This window comes from Neltuma alba, unplaced genomic scaffold (assembly GCF_004799145.2).
Source record: "Neltuma alba isolate B1F8T4 unplaced genomic scaffold, ASM479914v2 tig00011612_pilon, whole genome shotgun sequence".
NCBI classification, from domain to species: Eukaryota; Viridiplantae; Streptophyta; class Magnoliopsida; order Fabales; family Fabaceae; genus Neltuma; species Neltuma alba.
The window spans coordinates 43,023-67,154 of record NW_021636263.1 but is presented as its reverse complement, the minus strand read 5'-3'; the positions used below and the strand labels follow the sequence as shown (position 1 = coordinate 67,154).

General features: G+C 32.5%; 4 protein-coding genes across 5 annotated transcripts; 2 read left to right on the top strand and 2 right to left on the bottom strand.

Moving 5' to 3' along the window:
* The first annotated feature begins 4,824 nt into the window (after positions 1 to 4,824).
* On the top strand, positions 4,825 to 6,456 carry LOC114715763 (extradiol ring-cleavage dioxygenase-like). The gene is made up of 3 exons (XM_028900645.1): positions 4,825 to 5,203; positions 5,363 to 5,733; positions 6,098 to 6,456. Exons 1-3 carry the CDS (start codon positions 4,967 to 4,969, stop codon positions 6,327 to 6,329), a joined length of 840 nt encoding a protein of 279 aa, XP_028756478.1. The 5' UTR covers positions 4,825 to 4,966; the 3' UTR covers positions 6,330 to 6,456.
* A 3,386-nt stretch (positions 6,457 to 9,842) lies between these two features.
* Positions 9,843 to 10,565, top strand: LOC114715771 (zinc-finger homeodomain protein 3-like). The gene has a single exon (XM_028900660.1). It carries the CDS (start codon positions 9,843 to 9,845, stop codon positions 10,563 to 10,565), a length of 723 nt encoding a protein of 240 aa, XP_028756493.1.
* A 2,527-nt stretch (positions 10,566 to 13,092) lies between these two features.
* Positions 13,093 to 17,571, bottom strand: LOC114715785 (vesicle transport protein SFT2B-like). Of its 2 annotated transcripts, XM_028900678.1 has the most exons (7): positions 17,308 to 17,571; positions 16,147 to 16,200; positions 15,438 to 15,511; positions 14,496 to 14,613; positions 14,340 to 14,398; positions 13,594 to 13,792; positions 13,093 to 13,206 (listed from the first exon to the last, which is right to left on the bottom strand). In XM_028900678.1, exons 1-6 carry the CDS (start codon positions 17,455 to 17,457, stop codon positions 13,714 to 13,716), a joined length of 534 nt encoding a protein of 177 aa, XP_028756511.1. In that variant the 5' UTR covers positions 17,458 to 17,571; the 3' UTR covers positions 13,093 to 13,206; positions 13,594 to 13,713. The 2 variants fall into 2 exon arrangements, with proteins under 2 accessions (XP_028756511.1, XP_028756509.1); XM_028900676.1 differs by lacking the exon at positions 13,093 to 13,206 and having other exon boundaries at positions 13,720 to 14,398.
* Positions 17,572 to 19,298: 1,727 nt separating this feature from the next.
* Positions 19,299 to 23,335, bottom strand: LOC114715770 (peroxidase 47). The gene is made up of 4 exons (XM_028900659.1): positions 23,052 to 23,335; positions 21,230 to 21,418; positions 20,358 to 20,520; positions 19,299 to 19,870 (listed from the first exon to the last, which is right to left on the bottom strand). The coding sequence occupies exons 1-4, from the start codon at positions 23,289 to 23,291 to the stop codon at positions 19,491 to 19,493; spliced, it is 972 nt and encodes a 323-aa protein (XP_028756492.1). The 5' UTR covers positions 23,292 to 23,335; the 3' UTR covers positions 19,299 to 19,490.
* Between the last annotated feature and the right edge of the window lie 797 nt (positions 23,336 to 24,132).

Here is a 24,132-nt window from a genome sequence, read left to right as displayed (position 1 = left end):
TTATCAGAAATACCTTTTATATGTGCAAATTACTAAAAAGGGCGTAAGTTAATATGATAATTATATAAAAGATAAATTTTATAAGATATTTTAATTTGAAGGAATAAAATTGTTAATAACATACTTTTCACCAACATAATTAATAATATTTAAGATAATGTAATTAATAAATAATTAATGTGTGTATATATTTATAAAATATAAGATAAATATGTTTATAGAAAAATAATTGATGAGTGTTAAAGTCATATTATCATTGAAATCTATTTTGACAGATACAATCATAGTTTCTATTTTGAACTAAAAACAGAATGGATTCATTTTTTCTGAAACTATAGTTTTGAGCATAAAACAATGATTTTAATTCAAAATCATGGTTTGCTGATTTTTTTTTCCTGTTTAGAAATTTTTACCCAAATCATGGTTTGGATCCTAAAAATATGGTTCTGGTCATTTGCCAAACAAGCCTGTTAAGTTGCAATTTTTTAATAAAATTTTTTGAAATATAAATGTCTGGTAACTGGCACCTGGCACCTGCATCGTTAAGTTTTGAGTTACAAGGGGTGTTTGGATGATATGAAAATCACTTTTGAAAAGCATTTTTTTATAAATTGAGATAATCTCCTCCACATATTTATTTTGTATACCGTAAAATTACTTATGAAATCATAGTTTGATTTCTATTCAAACACTTTTATAATCATTAAAAAATAGCGACATTGTACCACGTTGGTTTTCACTTCCGTCCCTCAACGTCAGCCTTCTTCATCTTCAACGCTTTTTTTTTTTTTCCTTCCTCCAAACTCTCTCCTAACACGGTATTACCTCATCGTCTTTCCCGCCTCTCATTCCCCCCCCCCCCCTGCATTCCTCCGCGCCTCTTCTCATCAATCTTCTTCCTTTTCATCTTTTTCTCATCACTTCTCTCTTTTTCTTCCAAACTCCCTCTATCCCTACCTTTCATCTCTCCACTCGTCATTTTCTTCCTCCTTTTTTTTTTTAATCATTGCAAGTCTGTCACAGTATCAAGAGATTGGTGACACACTCAAAGATGCCCCGTGCAAGCTATTTATTTAATGTTTTGAATTAAGTATTTTAAAAAATAATAAAAATTTTATTGTATAAAAAATATCAATTTTTTTAAAATAGTAGTTGAGCGTGGTCCCAACCCACCCCGATAGGTTAGAATTAATTAAAAATTAACTCATAATTATACGAGTTTTTTTAATTTTCGCTGTTTAATCCTAACCTATCACATGTCAACCCGTGAGCCGTGGATTGTCCCGTGTTACCATCTTTGCTTGCAGAAGCAGGTTGGCCGAGTTGGTCATGCTGGTTAGTGTTCTAGAGATTACTCCTTGACCAGGCCAGAGGCCAAAGCAGAGAAGATGACGATGAAATCAGCAGTGGCTGTGGTTGGTTTGGCGACACCGAGGTAGCTACCGTGGAGGCTGACTCTTCAAACGTGGACGCTTTCATTTGATGGGGTCGAACTTTGGAGTTTAAATGTGGAGGATACTGGGGAGAGAAAGATGGGAAAGAACAAGTGCCAGAGAGGAACGCAAAGGGGAGGGAAGGACGAGGGTGTAAGGATGTGTTTGGTATGAGAGATTTGGAAGGGAAGAGAGGAGAGGAAAAGAGAATGATTTTAATTATTTTTACTTGTTTGGCAACACACAAATTTTAGGAGGGGAGCAAAAATTTTAAAATTTTTTTTCCTCCCCTCCCCTTTAAAATTGGGAGAATTTAGAAAGAAAGGATAATATTTTGTCATGTTGTGATCATTATACCCATATTTTGTCATATGATGTCTTAAATAAAATAAGGACGAAATTGTCTATGTCAAAATATTTTTCCTCCCCTCTCCTCATGAATCAAATAAGATAATATTAAAACTCTTCTCCTTCCCTCTCTTTCTATAAATTCAAATAGGATAATATTAAAAATCTTTCTACTCTCCTCTCCTTCACTTCCTTTTATTGAGCCAAACAGAGCCTAAAGGAGAAGGATATAAGTGCGTGGAGAGAAAGAGAAGAATGAAGAAATGAGAGAGAAAGGATGAGGGCTGGCAAGTGAAGGGAGATAAAAAAAGAAGGAAAGAAAAAGAAGGTGAAATGCGGACAAATTTAGGGCCAACCAAATCAATAAAAAAAACAAAAGAAGTAAAAGTGTTCATTCGGAGGACTTGACAACAGAGGCAAATTTTGGGTAACCCCGTAAGCTCTTTTCAGAAACATATTTTTTAAATTGAGATAAATTTTTTTATATATTTATTTTGTATATTGTAAAAATACTCTTAAAATCATGATTATGTATTTTTGCATCCTTTCAAAATCTAATGGTGCCACATACTCATCTCGCTAAATATTGCAATTAAAATTGCATCTTATCGGAAGAATACATTAAGTGTACATCTATAAGTTTTAAATTTGAGAAAGTGTGTGGTCAATTTTATAAGTTTCAATTTATGTTTATCTTATCATTTGATGTATTTTTTTAATCTTGTTCTCAAATTATTTATTCTCTCCCATTCATTATATTCTCTTTTATCATATTTCTCCATCCATTTCCTTTCATCCTTCTTTTTTATTTATTATAAGGGCATATTTAAAAACAAGATTATATTTCTAATTGTTATGAATAAAGAAGAAATAGAGAAGAATCATACAAAAGAAGAGAGGATCAGCAAGAAAAAGTACTTTTCTTTCCATTCAAGTGTACTTAGTACATTATATATGGCCTCTATTTATAGGTATAGCTTTATACCTTTGATAAAATCTACAGATTACATATTAATATGAAATAATTGTGGGATATAGAGAATAAAAGATATTGGAGATTATAGGAGATATAGGAAATATAGAAGATAATGTGAGATATATGGATATCTATAAAGATATTATTATATTCATAACACTAATATATTTATTGCTTTTAACTAATTTTAACTAATTATTTATTATTTCCAAATTAGTTATTTGAAACTTATATTTAGGACTAGTGGGAGTATCTTATAAGGTTGGGCCAAAAAAAAAATCACCTGTAATTTAACAGTCTTCCTTTTTGCATTTTAGTATTGTCTTTTTTAACTGGACAATTTAATTAAAACGATCAGTGTTTAAGGTTTTATTGTCATTTTCCATAATTTAAAGTCCTTATTTTTTAAACTAAAATAGTTATTGCACATCTACACTGCATATCTAGATCACTTGAAGCATGACTTCAGAATAATAATGTCAATGAAGACAGCCCAAAAATCCAAAGACAACGACAGCCCCAGATGCAACCACAAGTCTCATTCTTATTTCATTTTTCTGGTGATAAGCCTTATTCTCATAATTATTTTTTGATAGGCCTTGTTCCTTTTTTCTTTTTAAAGCCAAAGCAGGCCTTATTCTTATTGATTCTTATAGGGACAAGTGTTGGATAAGAAGGAAGTATATATGTTTTTTTAAAAAGATAAGGAAGCATATGCAGACACACACAGGTATCTCTGTGTGTGTGTTTGTGTGTGTCTGTGTGATTAAGGCTCTGTTTGGGTGTTTCAAAACCGTGGTTTCAGAAGCACTTTTTCGCAAAACGAAATAACCTCCTCCACATATTTACTTCGTAATCCGTAAAAACACTTCTGAAATCATGGTTTGGTTTTTATCCAAACACTCTCTAAAATGTCTAACCGGTGGAAGAGGTCAAATGGCAAAACTTTGAAAATGGGATAATAGTAATACCTAGTCCCCTTCCAGATGTTCTTTCTTCTGATGTCATGTCTCATGCGGTCAACTAAGGAGAAGTTGCGGGTCAAAAAAAGGCAAAACTAAGAAGAATTTTTTTAAAAAAATATTATTATCCGGCATTTAATATTTTTTCCTAAATTATATTATCAGGTTATTTGCCCCTCTCAATAGGAGCGCTCAGACTTAAAGTGGAAGGTAACAAACTTTCAACCTCCCCTTTTTCGCCAGATTCAACCTTGAATCGTGAATCATACTATCACCCCTTCTCTTTAATACTACATCCGATTCTAATTATAAGAGCCAGTTGACTCATTTGAAGAGATTAAGAAAATAAGTTGAGTTAGTTATTTGTTCTAAATAGGTGTTGTTTTTCTTAAAATATCCTTGTTAATCAAGTGTATCGACTATAACTATAATTATTAGAAGAACTATCTTGGAAAAAATTGAATAAATATGAGAGACAAAGTGGATTGAAATCTTATATTTAGGATAAAAATAAAAGTCAAATAGGTTAAGGACCGGAGGAGGTAGTATAAAATTTGTTTGATTTTTATTTTTATTTTAAATATAACACCCAATCTCTCTATATAAATATATATATATATATATGTATATTACACAATCAGAAAAGAAAAGAGAGACGAAGACAAAACTGGGTGACAGGTGCAGACGCTAATAGTTCCCAAAAACAAAAAAGCACGCTAAACTTGAAGGCCAATAGGAGTAGTCAGTGCTCGTTTTGCCAATATGTCATTTGTTTTTTTTTTTAATATATATATATATATTTATTTTTTAAATAATTTTTATTATAATAATAATTAATATAATTGATTAGTAAAGATATTTAAAAAAATATAATATATATTTATTATAAATAATTAATTTACCTAATTTTTTAATTTATTTAAATTAATGCACTAGACTAAAACAGGGACACACAAATAGGTACTCTCAAAGTCACCTCAAAAACAAATAGGCAATAGTTTTCCTTTGACCGAAAAAAATAGGCGATAGTTGAGACAAAGAAAAGACGAAATAACGAAATACCTGTCTGGGGTTTGTTAGGTGGGGACTGGGGAGATATTACGCGGTACTCACCTACCCATGTCAGGATCTATTTCTCAATTCTAATTTCCTGAGAAACTGAATTAGTTTGATATCCCAGATACGAATCAGTATTAATAAGCAGATTTATTAATCATCCAACATATATAGCTAAGCGGCAATTAAAGATGCAAGCGATCAAGGAGACGTTCTACATTTCGCACGGATCCCCGATGCTGTTGATCGACGAGACGACTCCGGCTAGAGGATTCCTCCAGAAATGGAAGACGGAGGTGTTCCCGCAGAGGCCTTCCGCCATTCTGATAATCTCCGGTCACTGGGACACCGAATTCCCCTCCGTCAACATCGTCCCTCGCAACGACACCATTTACGACTTCTATGGCTTCCCCAAATTCTTGTACGAGGTTCGTTCCTATTTCTTCCGTTCCAAGTTTCTCAAAGCTCAGATCTCTCTCGCTCATTAGGTTTACGTGCTCTGGGGATTAATTTACTCATTGAAAGAATTAACTCACAGTACGTCAGAATTCAATCCTCATGCGCGATCTCTGAATTACATCGTGCAGCTGAAATATCCGGCACCGGCGGCTCCAGATCTGGCGAGGAGGGTGAAGGAGCTTCTCGAAGCGTCGGGGATAGAGCGCGTGGACGAAGACAGAACGCGAGGGTTGGACCATGGCGCGTGGGTGCCGCTGATGCTGATGTACCCTGAGGCGGACATCCCGGTGTGCCAACTGTCAGTTTCCGGGAACAGAGACGGGACGTTTCATTATGAGATGGGAAAGGCATTGGCTCCCTTGAAGGAAGAAGGAGTTCTGATAATTGGGTCCGGAAGTGCCACTCATAACCTGAGAACAGCTCGCTGGGACGCCGTCGGCGATGTTCCTTGGGCTGTTGAATTCATTTCCTGGTTGAAAGACTCTCTTCTTAATGGCAGGTACTGTATTTTCTTTGCTTCCACAACATGACTTAGCCTCTCAATACTATGTTCATAATACTACCAATATGGCTGAGGAGATTCAGCCTTAGTATACAATATATCAATTATACGTGTATATATATATATATATATATATGATGCCATCGAATCTACATATATAGAATGGCAGACAGAATAAATGGACTGAAGAAGGATGTCTCATATATGGAATTGAAATTTGAAATAGAAAAGGGGCAAAAGAAGAGAAGAGATAAGACGACATATAAAATTGAACTTGGAAAACTCATTGTGAGGGAAGAAAAGGCTCCATATAAAAAGGGTGATGATATATATATATATATATATACATATAAATGTGCAGACACGAAGAAGTGAACAAGTACGAAGAGAAGGCACCACATGCGAAAATGGCACACCCATGGCCGGATCACTTGTTCCCATTGCACGTCGCCATGGGCGCCGCCGGCGAGAATGCCAAAGCCCAAGTGATTCATGACAGCATCCGTGGCGGTACCATGTCTTATGCCTCTTTTAGCTTCACATCTCATACTCCCTCATCATCATCATCATCATCACCACCACCCACACTTTGAAATCTTTTAAGGTCAATAATTTACCCTTTATTCTGTCTCTGTGAGAAGAAAATCAGGGAGCGAAAAGAATAACACTACCTTTGCTTGCTACTCATTTGTAAATTATTTAAAATAGTAGACTTTTTTTATAGTATTTTTTTTCTCTCCTAATTTTTCCCCTCATTTTTTCTTCCATTCAAACCAAGTCCTCGACTTTAAAATAATTATTCTTCCTTACAAGATCCTAAAGTGGTGTACGTGGGGAATCGGAACTTCTGGGGCAGCCTAGACGTACAGCTGCGATAAAGGTACAAAATAAGAAGAGGAATGGTAAAAATAAGACTCGTTAGTGGGGCTACCTCTCTCCACCACCACCTCCACGATCTAATAATTATTGGAGGGTCCCTACTTATTTGTACATTATCATCATTCTAATTTAATCGCATATTCTATATTCCTTGATGAAAATTAAATTATGCAAAAGGTGAGATACGTTCTTCTTTTCAAGCTCTATATATATGTGTGTGTGTATGACTATCGCTCAATCACATCTTAAATCTTAAACTATTATATTACCTCTGGTTTTTAATATAAGAATTAAAAATTAGTTAAGTTAATTATTTATAATAAATATATTTTTTTAAAAAATATCATTGCTAATTAAGTAAATTGGTGAGAACTACTATTATTACAAGGATTATTTTGAAAAAAAATAGATAAATATAAGAGATAAAATGAATTAAAATTTTATATTTAGAACCAAAATAAAAATTAATCGAGCTTTTATATTAAGAACCGGAAATAGTAATAAAAATTGCATTGCTTCGGTAATGTACGAGAGCCTTATTTATTTTCATGGAAATAATTGTTGCAGGCACGCACTATTAAATAGTCACATAGGATTTGTGTTTGATAGATAATTTATGTCCTTTAAAATTGAAAAATAAAAAAGAAAGAAAAGCATACTATGGTTGAGAGGCATATTCAGAACTTGGTATGATAGTATATTTTGTATCTTTGAAAGGGGAAACATTCAACTGGGGAAGAAATTAGAAGTTTTAATGTTTTCAACAAGTGATTGAGTGAACAAATCAACATATTTTTAATGAATCTTAATGTAGCATAGCACTAACAATTTCTTTTAGAGACATGGTAACCTTCGTTGACTTTGGTTCTTATAAGCACCAAGCATTAAAATATTTACAGAACTATAAGTTTGTCTAGGTTTTTAGAAGAACAAAGTTGAAAACTCATCATGACCTGTGTTACTTTAATAATTTAAAAGGTTATTAACATTAATAATAAAAATCAAAATTTAATAATGTGTGTGTGTGTGTTACACGCCTCACAGTTCTCCTCTATGTGATCTCATGTTCTAAAATTGTTGAACATGAAATAAAAGGCAAATAATTAAAAAAAAGGGTTGTTAAAAAGTCGGTTTTGATTTTAAAGGTAAGAAGAAAATAATGATGTATATATTTTTTATGAAAGTAATATCATAGTAAAGTTTGTGAAATTATGGGTAGAGTTTCTTTACCAGACAAAAGACCTACTGTCACCTATTTATAAATTATAATTTATCACAAGGTGGGGCCTCCTTCAATCTAACGTGGCTCCGCTAAATTGGTGGTAACTTTTTGAGGAGCGCAAATTGCTTTTTTAATTTTTTTGGAAGTTGAAATTATTTTTAAATGGATATATGTATTTTAATGCCTATAAGATAAGTTAAAATCTTGTATAAAATTAAAGAATTAAAGATATATTTCGGTCTATTTTTTTTTATACAAGAGCGTTATATATATATATTTAGATGAACCGAACAACAACAATTTTATTACTTCTGTGAACATCCAATGGGAAATTTCTAAGAACGATTTTAACACTCCCTCTCTATGTGTTTATATATAAATATATATGTATATGTATATGTGTGGTAATATGGTTGGCAAGAAAAATACACACACATCTGTGTGTGTGTGTGGTAATATGGCATGGCAATTTATAAGTGTGGGGCTGAGGCTACCAACCAAATCTAGGACTCCCAACGCACTTTTAATTATAAATCGATTGTCTTGTTGCGAAGCAAGGGTTCATGATGACAGCTGTTCTTTGTTTCGTTTGATTATGATTAATGTAATCACTTTTGGAGTAATCAATTTTATAAGACCTTAATTAAGGTTTATGTCTTAAAAAAAAAGAAAAGAAGAAGAAGGAAGCATATAAACTCCCCGCTTTTTTTAATTAAACGTTCTTTCTTTTAACATTTCAATCCTGCATACAAAACACCTCTCTCTAACTCTTTCAATAAGCAAGTTAAAATCCATCTTATTCAAAATATTAATTTAACAATTTGATTATGAACATATAATAGCATGCTAAGAATTTGATTTGACCAAGAGATGATGATACGATAAGAATGAGTTTCAGTATCTATTTTTTTACAATAACAATAAGCTTCATCCCACTAAGTGAGGTCGGCTACATGAATCGTACGATGTCATTAGATATATTGTTAGGCAGAAGGTCTCATTCAATTACTTCATTGAGCGTTCTTTTTGGTTTTCTTTTCCTGGCAAAAAAATATTTACTACCTCTGGTCCTAAATACAAGAGTTAGTTGACTAATTTGAATAGATTAAGAAAAGGGGTTAAGTTAGTTATTTGTAATAGATAAATATTGTTTTTAAAAATATCATTTCTAATCAAGTTTATTGGTTAGAACTACTATTATTAAAATGACTATCTTGGGAAAAACTAGATAAACATGAGAGACAAAGTAGACTGGGGGTCTTATATTTAGGATCAAAATAAAAATCAAACAAGGCCTTATATTAAGGACTGAAGGTAGTAATTTTGTTCCTTTATTTTTTTTTTTGAAAAAAGTTAGTCCACTGTTTGACCTACAGTCTGCAGTTTTTTTTTTTAAAATTTGATATGATCTATATAAAAATCAATTTTTAATCTCTAATAAAACTTTTTTCAAATCATGTACATATACCCATATATCATAAATGTTGGAACTGAAACAAGAATCTACTTACAACCCAATATTTAATTTTGAAAACAATCTTGTTCAATCTTACGTTAGGAAAGCATTACAGTTGTACTTTGGGATTATTTCATGCCAACTTTGTCTTGAACCCAAATTAGAAAGATTGTGTTTTCTCTAATCCCATCTCAGATTTCAATTAAACATTCCTAATTTGTTATTAAAAACTTTAATTGAAGTGACCGTTTTATGATGTTTCTGATGCCTCTTTCACTCCTTACTATTATATATAAATTGAGTGCCCTTTGTTATTTCACTTGCAAAATTCCTATCCATCCTTTCACTCACTCTCTCTCTCTCTCTCTCATGTGGCCAGTTTTTTCTCAGAAGGTTCTATCCATCACAGTCCGGTTAGAAAGTTCTCTTCTGTTTCATGTCAGAGCCAAAATCATTTCTATGATCAAATCCGTTTTTTCCTTAATAATAATTTAAGGTATTTTTCTGTTCTAGCTATAGAAGTTGTTATTTTGTGTTCTGTCTCCTAACATGGACTCTAGCAACTGTCATGTTGAATGCAAAAGGCCAAGCCCTTCTTCTCCTTCACCCATTACTGAAGAGCCTAAAGAACAGAAGAGGATAATAGTAGTGAGTTACCAGGAATGCCTCAAGAACCATGCAGCTTCAATAGGCGGGCATGCAATTGATGGGTGTGGTGAGTTCCTTTCTTCAGAAGAAGAAGGCTCACTTGAGGCTTTCAAGTGCTCAGCCTGCGGTTGCCACAGAAACTTCCACAGAAAGGAGATCCAATACTGTTATTCAAATTCCTCCTCCAATACTTTCTTTTATAGCTCTGATCAGCATTATCTCACCCCATCGCTTCCAAACTCCTCTCAGATCACCAACCCCATCTTTCTGGATCATCTTCTATTATCTCCCAACAAAACTGGCTCAAGTCTTTCTGATCAGTCACATGATCATGACAGTAGTAAAGATCCCGGGGAAGAAGATCATAGGAATCATTATAAAGAGGTTGGGAAACCAGAAGATGAGAAGGTGATGATGAAGAAAAGGTTTAGGACTAAGTTCAGTGCAGAACAGAAGGAGAAGATGGTGAAATTTGCAGAGAAGGTAGGGTGGAAAACGCAGAAGATTGAAGAATCTGTGGTGCAGCAGTTCTGTGAAGAGATAGGAATCAAGAGGAGAGTCCTCAGAGTGTGGATGCACAATAACAAGAATACTTATGCAAAAAACTTGTGCTCCACTGGCTAGTTGTAGCAATTTTCCAGCTTATTGGCTGTTTCTTTGATTCGGTTTGGGGTTGCTTTTTGTTCTGTTTCACTGGTTTTCCTGTTTGAAGGGCTTTTCCATTTGTTCATAGTGTATCCTGTGTTCCTTTTCTTTCTTGAGAACAACGTGAATTAAATGTAGTTTTGAGGATCTTCATGGGCACTATATCAGTGTATTTTGCAACTAATTCAGCTTCCTCTTTAATTAGATTTTAATTCTTTTCTGAGAGAAGAAAAACTCTTGCCAAAACACAATCTAACTCATTATCTGAATCAATATAATATAATGTGTCAAGTTCTTGATGCTTATACTACAATAACAAGAAGTTTTATTTCTCACCAGATAAGGCCAAATACATGAATATAATCACACTTTATCTTGTTATATGAACAACAACTCTTCAAATACATATTTACAAAGAGATCCCACAATAACTTAAGTATTATTCTTGATTTTCCCCTCTATCTCTTCGTGGGCTAAAACAATTTATTTGACTTTTTTTTTTCACTGATGCCACTAGAGGCATTCTTTATATATATCCACACCATCTTAAATTATTTTCTATAATTTTCTCTTTACAGATGTCATACTAATTTTTTTCATATCTAATTATCACAGATTTTATCTTTTCTTGTATGATCAATTGATCATATATCTTTGTCAACATTTTTATTTTTATTCGTTTTTTTTTCTGGCTCGTGTTATTCCTTCAATCCTTGAAGTCCACTATCATTTTTTTTTTTGGTTGTCCCTTTAAAGCGGTATCACTTGTATTAAAATTTTTAAGCTTTTACCAAAATAATAAACTATTCCTTAAGTCCTGGATTTATCACTTATATATTCATCTAGCCGTTGTTTATTTAATTCAAGAAACCAATTAATAACTTGAAATTTTTAAAGGAAGGATGACACTAAAGTTTCAAAATATCAATTTAACAATATTAGTTCTTGAAATTTTTTACTAAAGATAAATAGTGAGTTACAAATATAAATTTAAATAATTGCAATGATGAAAATGCTACTAATTAAATATCAATAAGTTAAAACTTAAACGTCTTCATTTTCTATATCTTCCTCTTAGTAATTATTTCTTGGTGAACTAGTAAGCACATTATTTCTGCTTAAGCACATTATACAAGTCAAGGCTATATTATGATACCACGCACACATAAATTTCATTGACTTGCTGTTTTGGGTGGGTCATGTGCGCAGAAAGGATGCTTGTTTTTTCCTACTGAGAATGCGCAGAAAGAAATCAACTTTTGAAATTGAAGTCCATAATTGAACTTGATGTCCTCCGTGGCAAGACATTAAGGGTAGGGCTTTGGATGCCAATTATAAGAAAAGTGATTAAGACTATTTTTTAAATAAAAAAATATATGATAATCATAGGTACTAATTGATGTTTCCATGATCCTTGTGTGGTGCAAAAAAGCGAACTGCAATTGATAACTTACAACTCAATCATCTATGGCGGCAGGTGAATCTGCTTCGTGGCTAATCTTTGTATTTATTTATTGTTTTCTTTGAAAGATAATATCACCTCCAGCTGATTCTAAATATAAAATTCTAATCCACTTTGTCTCTTATATTTATTTTATTTTATTTCAAGAAAGTCCTTGCAATAATAGTAATTCTAGCCAATATGCTTGATTAGTAAGGATATTTTTAAAAAAACATATATTTATTATAAATAACTAACTTAATTAATTTCTTTAATTTACTCAAATTAGTTAACTATAACTACAGGAGGTAGTAATTAAAAAACCAATTCAGTTAGCATGAGTGATAAGATCTCTCATTCTTTCAACAACTAATCGGGGATTTGATTTTGGGAAGGAGACCCCTGACAAATGCTGTATGAATTCATTATTATTTTCTGCATCGGACTCATTCATTGCATACTGCTGATTTGTAGTAAAACTTTTCGATGATTACAATTTTTTTTTTCGAGACCTGAGAGTAATTTTCCCTTTGATTTTATCTTGTTTCTTTCAACAAAAGTATATTGAAATTTCAAAAAGTAACAGTAATATGTCGGTCAGCTATGTTATTTAAGTAACCCATATAAGAATGTATGTTCATTTTCTACTAAAAGACTTTCTAGCATAGATTCTCTCTAGCAGAGACAGTAAGATTGATCTTCATTGAAGAAACAAGCTGTGGAAAGAAGATCAGTGTCACATCTTTAGGTCGTGTAAAATATTTGAACATAAAAAATACAAAAAAAAATTAGAATTTTTGTGCTGTGTCCCGTGTGAATCCTAAAAATATAGTAATACTAGTTTCCCCCTTTATATTTTATATTCCCTTTTCTCATAAGTAAATTTATAGATGCATGCAAACTAAGAAAATTCGCTTGTCCTGGGCATATGCTAGTGTTATAATTTGCCCATATTAACAAGAAAATAATGTTTCTTGTCCAAGGGCCTTTCATTAACTAAATTAATAAAAATAGAATATAATTACAAATATCTTGTTTATATGCATCAAATGCAAGCATCAAACCATCTCAATTTTTTTCTCTATTTTCTCAATCAACACCTAAAAATGGGTCATTTTGGTGATCCCTCTTTTCTTGTAAACCTTTAAACCAAAGGCAACGCAGCCCCCAAGACGTGACCTTCTCCAGTGCACCATGCGGATTCAATAAATGAACAAAAGTCAGAAAAGAAAAATAAAGAAAGCCAAAAAGAAAAGGAGACAAATTGGAAGAAATTTTTTTCCATATTTTGATCCACTGAAATATTGTACGGGAAAACAACTTTAAGACAACTGCTTACGATCATATTCTTCAATAAAAATATAATATGAGTTGGCAAAAAAAAAAAAAAAAGCAGCAGAACATTTTTCTGAAGTGTCCAACAGCGAACTGGAAAATGTCGACATGTTATATATATATATATATATATATATATATATATATATATATTTTGAGAAGTCTGAAAACAAATAACTAAGAAAACAAAGTATTGTCGGTTATAAAAATCCACCAAGACTTCATGCCTACCGGTCAAGTATTGAAGAATCTCACTCCATCCGTGGTATGTTTCAGTTCCACAAAACCTCCTTTCGAGCAGAACTTCAAAAATATTGGGGGAAACAATGGTAGGAGTGTTGTGATTATAACCTAAAAGTCAGTGTCAAAACAAGCAACCATGATTTTTGAAACCATGGCTCTTGCGAAAGGGATGTAGCTCAAGCTATACCTGTCAACCACAAGATCAGAAATGGGGTGAATTATCAAAATGCAGTAGTATTGATGAGCATGATATCAAAATGGGATCATCACATTTCATTCTTGCAATTTAAATTCAATTGTTGAAATGGTACTCAAATTTTTGTTAAGCAGACACTCTTGAGCATGGATCACAGTGAGAATAGGCCGACTTACGTGGTCTTATCTTCCTAACCTTAAGTATTCAAATAAAAGCACATCTTTGGCAGAGAAAGTTCAGCTTGCCATGTCAAATATATCTTCTTTAAGTATACGGTTAAAGCAATTTTACAAATCTATCAATAGGAACACAGGGAAAGATATTAAATTCAGATTCTCAGGTAAAACCAAAAAGCAAATTTGGAGAGAGAAAAGAGTGAGGAGAAAGGGCATGGGCCTAATTCAACGAGTCCTATCTGCTATCTGTCTTCCTCTTTCTCTCTCTAAATTTATCTGCTGCATGCAGAGGGCAAATGCGGAGAACCAACGTTAAATGATATTTACTAAGGATAGGAAATTCATGAAAATTTTTGTCATACCAAATTAGCGCCCCAAACTCCAAAATAATTGCTAGAAGTGTCAAAAGTTTGTTACGAACCTGTTCAAAGCAAAAACGGGTACAATGTGAGATAATGGGTCAAGTGAAAGAAAGGATCCTTTTGTAAGAACAAATGATTAGATATACAGTGACTTACATAAAGAGAACAAAATAAGGCGATTATCATACTTGCTAGGTATATAGCGGTTGCATAGATACGAACAGGATCAAGCATCATTGTCAACTGCCTCTTGGGACCAATGAGAAATCCTGTGCTGCGATTAAAAACACTCAAACTTAGCATCTGAAGAAGACAGAACAGCCATGAATATAAATTATTTATACAAGTTCAATTCACAAGAGCAAGGTGAAATATTAACACACAAAAAGCAATCACAGCATTATCAAAAAGTGTGAGTGAACAAGAGAGATGACAAGAGAAAATTATTTAACTTCGTAAATGAAAAAACAACTCATGCATACTCAGAGCAATCTTCACGATAGGACATTCAGCAGAACTTCACTCTAGTAGTAGCAGTAATTGTTCCGGCCACTTATAGCAGAAGAGAAGAGTTGATGAGGTAAATTAGACTTGAAGTCGTCTTGATTTTCATGCTTGGTGATTTTCACCAGGTACTACTATATGTTTATTTATAAAATTGTTTTTACACTGGAGCCAGAAGACGTATGATACTACATTTAATCAGCATAAAAAATCAAGGTTAGATGTCATCTTTCATTTCTAAGAACAGAAAGGAAGCTGTACAACATCTGCCTCTTTTAAAACATTGATTGTAGGACTATCCACCGAAAGAAAAACTGAGAGACAAGGAAAGAGCTATCTTGTTAAAATGGAGGGGGCTTCTCCCTCCACCTCATTAACAAACTTCTAAGAAGAAATAACAAAATATGATGGATAACGTGTCCTCACGAAAGATGTTCAAAATTCACGAATTCAAGCATAAAGAACAAGAGACAGTTTATATTCAAACACATTACAAAGCTTCTAATACCTCATCACCTGCGGAGTGCAAAAGGGTGAATAGAATGGTCAAACACCATCATAATGTAATTATTCATCTGTAAATGTAGTAGATACCTTCCAAGTGATAGCAAATTGCCAAGAGTGAATGTTATCCCAAACTTGATTGGATTGAAGAAAACAAGCATTGACTGTAAGATTAAAAAAAAAAAAAAATTATCACACTAATAATTATTAATGCTTGCCAAATAAATTTTGAGTTTGGAAACTTTTATCCCTTCATATAGCTAGATGGAGCAACATTCATTATGGTTGATAGGCACAAGATAGATTAACTCTAGAAAATTGGCAATTTGAAACCAATATGAAAAAAGCAAAGAACTAGAAAAAATTTGTAACTTCTAGCTATTGACCTTTGGAAGTTCTGTTCTACTTCCCCTTCCATACTCAATGCTCATTATTTTCGATAATTGAGCTTACATGAGCAAATGCAACTTGTACGACCCTGAGAATAAAAAATTTAAACGGCTAAATGCAGCATTTCAGAAATTAGTTCATCAGGATAGAAATTGCCATCAGAGCATGCGTTCATCAGGATCAGCTTAACATATCAACAACCTGTCCTACAGTAAACCCTCTAGATTACGTTAACAAATTAGTTCACCGTCTAGAGCAATATAAATGGATGAGATCTCCTCCTTAAAAAAAATAAAAATTCACCTCATATTTAAATGAATAATCTCTTTTTACTATTTTTCCATGCCCAAATAATGAAAAAATTGAAATAGTAAATAATTCATTGGTAAAACAACAGTGGCAAACTTACCAATAGTGTAAAAGTAAACCCAGCAACAAAGCATATGGCAAAGCCGTATAATCTCTGTTTGATCACAAGCAGAGAGCTGATTAATCAAACTGTGGAAAGATATATATAGATACAGGCTTGTTGCATGATCTATCAAGCATTTCAAATTTCAGAGTAACATAAGAAGTTTGCATGAGAGGGTAAACTTCAGGATGCTGACTTATAACATATAAAAAGTCAAAAAACATAGGAACAACAGAGGGTGATCCATTGAATTGTAATTGCTAACATTTTCAAATAATGGATCCTTCAAATAAAAGATCATCATTAGCCTAAAAAAAATGAACAATGAGGTCCCAAGAAAAGAAAATAATTACTAAAAAGTTCCAAAAACAACTTAAACAGCTTATAATGACAAGTTCCAGAATAGGAAATGATAACTTATGGGATTTGTTTTGTAATTATTTTCCTTCTTTGGGATCTCATTGTAATTCTCCAAAAAAAAAAAAAAAATCATATGCACACTGTAGTGCATTTTTGTAAATCCTGATAGAACAATACTGATACAGGCGTTCTGGCCCCTCTGGGCACCAAAATATCTCATTTCTTCAGAATCAAGTATTAGAGACAGAAGGAATACCTTTACCATGTTTAAACTATATTTCAGGATCCGTCAAAGATGATCCTTTGTGAATTGCTTATCTACTCGTAGTTTTAAACTAGACGGAGGTAAACAGCTAAACCATTAACTAAGATTTCTTACTATTGAAAATTAATGTTTTAAACAACTCCGTGTTATAGCTTGGCTTCTAGCGCAATGCCACCATTCACTTTTATAAAATAATCTCCACGTTTTGATTTGACACAAGAAATCATGTTAAATTTGAAAATGTCAACTTCAGAAACAAGGAAAATGTGGGACGAAATGTTCCGAGAACGAATTCCTTCGACCCAAAAAAGCGAAACGAGTAATCAATCGCAAGGGATCATCGATCAGCTATAAGTTACTGCATGGTAATAAGATACATTCCATTCCCCACTTTCGTGTTCAAAACAACGAAATGGAAGCAAACTGAACCAATGCCAGAAATACATCTGACCCCAACGTAGTTATTTTCTCTGTCACTAAATAAAGCAAATAGAGAACTATTAACAATAGATTCATTCAATGGAAGCAAAGACCTGCTTGGTGGACAACGTGCAGTTCTGATTAAATTCATCCATAAAGGCGAATGAGTTGCTCTCCTCCAATGCTGCAGTTTGTTGTTCGTCTTCCACCTCCACTCCCACCATTTTCTTAACTTTCTCAAAGGCTCTGTTCATTTTTTCCATTACTGTCACACACTTTCCCCAGAAAATGGAAATACGATGGATCTGAGAGAATTACAGAGACGAAGTCTCAATTTTCACGAATAATTTGGAATTGATGCCCGACACAGCCTCCCTGCTTCACTCTCATGAAAGCGGCAATGAAACTCCCCACCGGGACCGGGCGTTTTCTTCTGAGAAAATTATAATTAGGGCTCATCTAAGAAAATTAAATAAAAAAAAATTCTTAAAATCATGAAATTGTTTTAAAATCTTAAAAAAAAAAATTGTAATAAATTTTATTTGTTTAATTATGTTTAATTACCAAATTATATATATATATTTTTAAAGTTTGCATGGACAACTGAAAGAATAATGGTTGACAACTCAGCATGTAATGATTGATAACTATCGCGACTGGTTTGGCAACACATTTTCTCAGCATATAACAAAATGTAACGCATGAATTGTTAAACCAGTCGTAATAGTTGTCAATCTTTACAATCTAAGTTGTTAACTACTGTTTTTTCAGTTGTCAATAGAAACTTAAAAAAAAGAAAAGAAAAAAGATATTTTGGTAATTAAATAAATAAAATTTATTGTAAAAAGTCCATTAAGATTTTAGAATAATTTCATAATTTCAAAAGATCTTTTTGTATTTAATTCTTTTGAGTGAGACTTAATTGCAATTCTCCCTTTTCTTTTCTTTCTTTTTTTTTCTTTTAAAATAAATCAAAACTTTTGTTTGACATTTCAAAAAACTAGTTAAAATTAACTAATTCATGACAATATATAATTTTGTTATCATTGAAAAGTCAAACAACAGTTTTAATTTATTTATAAAATATAAAGTCAATTTGATTTGATTCTTTAATCAAATCAACTGGAGTTAATTTCAAATCGAATTAAATTAATTAAATTGAGTTATGATTCAACCTTTTTTTTTTTAAGACAAATGATTCAATCTTGTATGAAATGAGACTTTAGGTTAAGACATTTTAAAAAAAAAAAAAAAACAAGAGGACGACGTCTCTACTTTTTAATTAAGATCTTACCAATTACATTTTTTACTATTCCAAAAAAAAATCACATTTTTTCCAGCGAGTTTGAAATAAAAGACTTGTTGATTATTTATTTTCCACAAATTCATTATACTTTTTCTTATTTACCACAAAGACTTATGTTTCATAATAATATAACATGTTTTGTACAAAGCATTAATTTTTACCACTTAATATCCTTTACTAATATAAAACTTCCTAAATAATTAACAGAACTCCTATAATTAATTATTTTTGTTGAGGATAGTTTTGATATTTTCCAAAAAATAACAAATTTTAATTAATTTCATTAAATTATGTAAAGTTGTTATTAGGTGGTTACATAAGAACCAGAGAGGTATTATTTTTTCATTCTTCTCCCCCTTTCTTTTGATTTTTACACACATGCCTTTTTCAAAATTTAACTAAAAATATTAACTTCAGTTAAATTAAGTGAAATGGGATTGATACTCCTTTTTAAAAAAATAGATTATTTAAATTATTTCCTATTTAAACTCATATAATACTTGAATTTAATGGAATAATCTAACTCTGGATCTTAACATAAGAACTTTTTTTTATTATTTTGATCATAAATATAAGACTCTAATTCATTTTGCCTATTATATTTATTTATTTATTTTCTAAGATAATCTTTATAATAATGATAGTTCTAACTAATACACTTGATTAGAAAAGATAACACCTATTTATCACAAATAACTAACTTAATTAATTTTTTTAATTTACTCAAATTAATTAACAAACTCTTATATTAAGAATTAGAAATATTATTACATATCATTAGACTCACCATTTATGACAAAAATAAAAGCTAACTATATATAAATCCTAGGTCATAAAAGAAAACAATTCAAGTGCATAGAGTCAGATCACACCATATCTAACACATATATGGGGAACAACAATAAAGTATTACAGTGCTTCTTCACAATCACAAATACTACAACGTTGCAAAGAGAAACCATTGTCGTCTCCGGCCGAGACCTTATAAGATTAGTTGACTTTCCGACAGTTGGCTCGAACTTGGCCATTAGAACCTTGTTTGACGTCAAGTAAACCCATCTTGACCATGGCTTGCTGGAAATCGAAGAAGAACAGGTACTGGTTAAACGCGTAGGCGTCGACGAAGTTCTTGGTTTCTGCATGGCTGTACAGCGTCTGATCGGAGGTTAGGAGGCCGTTGTTCCTCGTCAAGGCCTCAAAGTACAAGTTGTCGAAGATGTCCTCCGTGGCGTCGAACGGCTGCTCCGCCTGGTCGCCGGCGCTACATGTCTTGGACAGTGAGGTTGCAAATTCTGAGTCCAACGTCGGATCTGCTGGGCTTAATCTGTTCTTGAACGACGCACACCTTGCCACTCCGAGTGTGTGAGCTCCTGCATATTCAAATCATCCATGTGACCAAAAGTCTCGTTCAGTAACTTAAATTTAACATTTTAGAGTGGATGATTGATACAAATATTTTATTCTCAACTTGTTATGTGGGGCTCTGTATATACTACCTCTGATCCTAAATATAAAAGCTAGTTGATTAATTTGAGTAGATTAAGAAAATAAAATTAAATTAGTTATTTGTAATAAATATGTGTTATCTTTCCTAAAATATCCTTGTTAATCAAGTTTATTGGCTAGAATAACTATTTTGAAAAAAAATGGATAAATTAAATATGAAAGACAAAATGGATTGAGATCTTATATTTATGATTAAAATAAAAGTCAAATGAGGTCTTATATTAAGAATCGGAGGTAGTATTTAGTTGTCATGTATGCAAATTATTAATTGTACCGTTAATTGTTCATGAACAATTCAACTCATTTTTCAGACTCTGCAAGTTACGTTGGTGGAGGAAACAAGTTTATTACCAGATAGAGCGACTATCTCGCGGGGAGTAAAACCACGTTGGCCAAACACTCTAATAAGTTCAGAGGCATTGAAGGTGGGGAATGGAAGGTTGATTGTGTCTTCAATTTTGGATCTGGTTCCATCCTTTCTTCCTTTTGGTATGTCATAGGACGGACCACCAGCCTGTATTCATCAGCCTGTTCATCATCATCACAACCTCATCTCATTCAATAATATTCATAATTACGACCCCCATTACTGATTTGATTCTACTAATGATCTTAACAACATTTCATATACGGATAAAAGCTATGTAGCTCAAGCAAATGATTGCAAAGAAACACGATAACATATGAGATGCTCAAAATGTGGTTTAGTACTACCTCCAGTCCTTAACATTAAACATTAAAGACAACTCCTTAAAATATCTCATATATGATAAAGTCAGGGAGAAATTAATAAAAAAATAGCAAGCCAATTAACCCCACCGTCATGGGACCCACTCTTCTCTTGTTAATTCTTTCTAAATATTTTATATGCTCCTTCTGATCTTAATTATAAGAACTAGTAAAAAAAATTTGTTTTGATCTTAAAAATAAAACTCCACCAGTTCATTTTGTTTCTCAAATTTTTATATATATATTTTTAAACTCTTCCTATTGATTGCATATATTAAAAGTGTTTTTCATTAAGGGAGTTATTTCTAGTGCAAACGATTGAAAGGGATATTTGAGGAAGCCAACACAATATGCACATTATTTTTATAAATAATGAACTAATTTTCTTAATCTCTGCAAATTGATTATCTAGCTTTTATATTTAGGACATGAGAAAATAATAAATTAAATTTTCTGTCTGAGTATATGTAAATTAAAGTAGGGTAGGTTCTTACAAAGAAAACTGCATCGCGAGCTGCCATAGCGACAATGTCAGCACACGAAACCACGCCAGGGCACTGTGCTTCAAGCTCTTCTTTGATCCTATCAATGACTTCGTAGCCTCTCAAGCTCAAGTTTCCTGGTGAATCCTTCTCTGCCGTGTTATCCTTAGTTGAGTCAATCAGAATCGACCCATCACATCCCTGTTCATTAATGCCAAGTAGCAATAATTCTGTAAGTTCCATTTATGTAAAGTACTCTTCTGGTCCTATTTATAGGATAGAGAGAGAATATATTTTTCTATCACATTTATAGGGTACTCAGAAAATTTTTTTGTATGAATATATAATGTCACCCTTCATTTATTATTGTCTTGACTTTGTTTACATAAGGTATAAGGTATATTAAATGGATAAAATTGAAAAGTTATTAAATTTTAAATGAGAGTTAATAAAGTTTAAAATTTTTCTTAGTCTGTGTGAAACACATTATAAGTGACTTATAAATAAACCAGATAAATAAGCGGTAAGTTCTTGAGCTGCACCTTAACACGATGTTTATGCAACAGTTTGTTCCTGAAACATGCCCGACATCTTCAGGTGGGGAACATTTGAGTCACTAACCGGATATATTATTCATCAATAATATCCACTATATATACCTTATAGTGGAGGTTAATGTGCTGGTTGGTATATACATATATATAATGCTGAAAATCTGAGATTTTATATAATAAAGAAAAAGAACAAGTGATGTTTGGAATCATACGGCCATTGTAGGGTTAAACAATACGGTCGTCAAATCTTGCTTTAATTCCTTAAACAAAAATGCATGTTGTTTCTTTAATTTATCATTCTTACTTTCCCCAAAATTTTAATTATAAAAGCAAATAATTAGTGATTAAATAATTATATAATTTATCATGCATGAACCTTTTAAAATATGATCTTAACTAGAATATTGACCGTGCATTGCACGAGTGTATCCTAAATCTTTGTGTTGTATGAGTATCTCCCAAACGTTAACTCAAGTGATTCTGTAAGGGAGGACCAATAACAGATTACAATTATCAATAAAATAAATATCTCCCAAAGCAAGCCATGTCCGTCAAATTTTACCACTATTTATAAGCCACTTGCTCCCATCAAAAATCATATAATAATTCATTAAATTCCGACATGGTACTCCAAACCAACTGACTCCTTTTCTTCAGACACTACGTACAAGCATGACCATTTTTTGACCCATCACATTAAGTTCTACTTCTTAAAAGCAAGCCTTATGAGCAAAGTAGCACTTTTTCCACTGTGGTCACAACTGCATTAGTAGTTTTGTGTGGTATCCAAATATAATTTGATACTTTTTCGGTCCTTAATATAAGACCCATTTAACTAGTTTGATTAGATTAAGGAAGTTAGGTAAGTTAGTTAATTATAAGAAATGTAACACGTTTTTTCTAAAACACCATAATCATCTTTCTTAATACCCTCTCTCCCTCTTCTACTTAATTATAGTTGAGGGAGTATCCATAGAGGTAATTTAGAGAAAATTGATAAATATAAGAAATGAGTATTATATTTAGAACCAAAACCAACTCAACAATTAGGTCCTATGTTACTTATGTTAAGGATTGGAGGAGTATATCATAACTGTTCAGAAAATAGCACTTTTTACCCCATGGCCAGTGACAGAACTGCATGTATGATTTCATGTTGCAAGATGAAATGCCGAAATGTTTTGGATGTACGTTTATGACAGTGTGCACAGTTGTACGAGGGAGATATATATATATATAGAGAGAGAGAGAGAGAGAGAGGAGAAGAAGAAGAAGAGAACCTGAATGAAGCAGTCATGGAAGTGCATTCTAATAAGACCAGCTGCTAGCTTTGGATCATTCTGCAAAGCTTCGTTCACAATGTTCCTAACAATAGGTTCAACAAAGGCGCAGCTGAATACGTAGTAATCCACGCTCAGACTATCCGGTCCTATCCTGAAACCACTTGTCACCATCGTCTCCAACAGCAGAATCGAAGTCACCAACTTAGCCATCACCATCTCCGAATACTTCATAGACATTGATATGATTTATGCAGAGGTCTGTTCTAATCCCTAAGATATTTATAATAGAGAGGGGAGAATGAACTTAATACTGGAAATGAGGCATGGGAATAAAATACTTGAAAAAGCAGCAAACTGCTGTATGGGGAGAGGCAATTATATGTATATATAAATGCTAATAATTAAAAGGGAAAAAAAGTGGAAGGTAGTGGTTTGTCATTTTCTCCTGTTCATGCAACACCACTTTTATCAAATGCAAACTGATCCCATTGGTCAAGGATATAAGCTGATGAACTAAATGTATGTTAATTGCTTGTCAGTTGACACATAAGGAAAATTCACATTCAGCGGCTGTCGAATAAGTATTAGCCAACTCAAGATTTACAGATTAAAGTCAAGTATATTTTCATACACTTAGAAATGCTAATTATTTGATAAAGATGAATTGGAAATCTAGGATGCAAGATAAGGTAGACAAAGTAAAGGTAGAAAAGATAAGAATTAGGTACAACATCCCTTTCCTCGAATCTCTTCCAACGCTATCAGAATTTGTCGGAAAGAACAAGCAAATGAATATTACCTCAAGCTTTTTCAGATTATTGAGAAAGGGAGAATTAACTTCGGGTTACCGCTTTTGTTTTGTTTTGTGTATTTTTCTATGGGGAACAATTTTCCTAAACAAGTAATATAAATGAACATATGAAGCATGTTATATATCCTTGAAATAGTGGAGCAACCTAATTCAGGAGGGATATATTAACTAACTTATCACATCTTCTCAAATAAAAAATAGGGCCACTAAAATAGTCTTCGTATGAATAAAAATAAAAAATATTTGGCATGTGATGAAATGGGCATA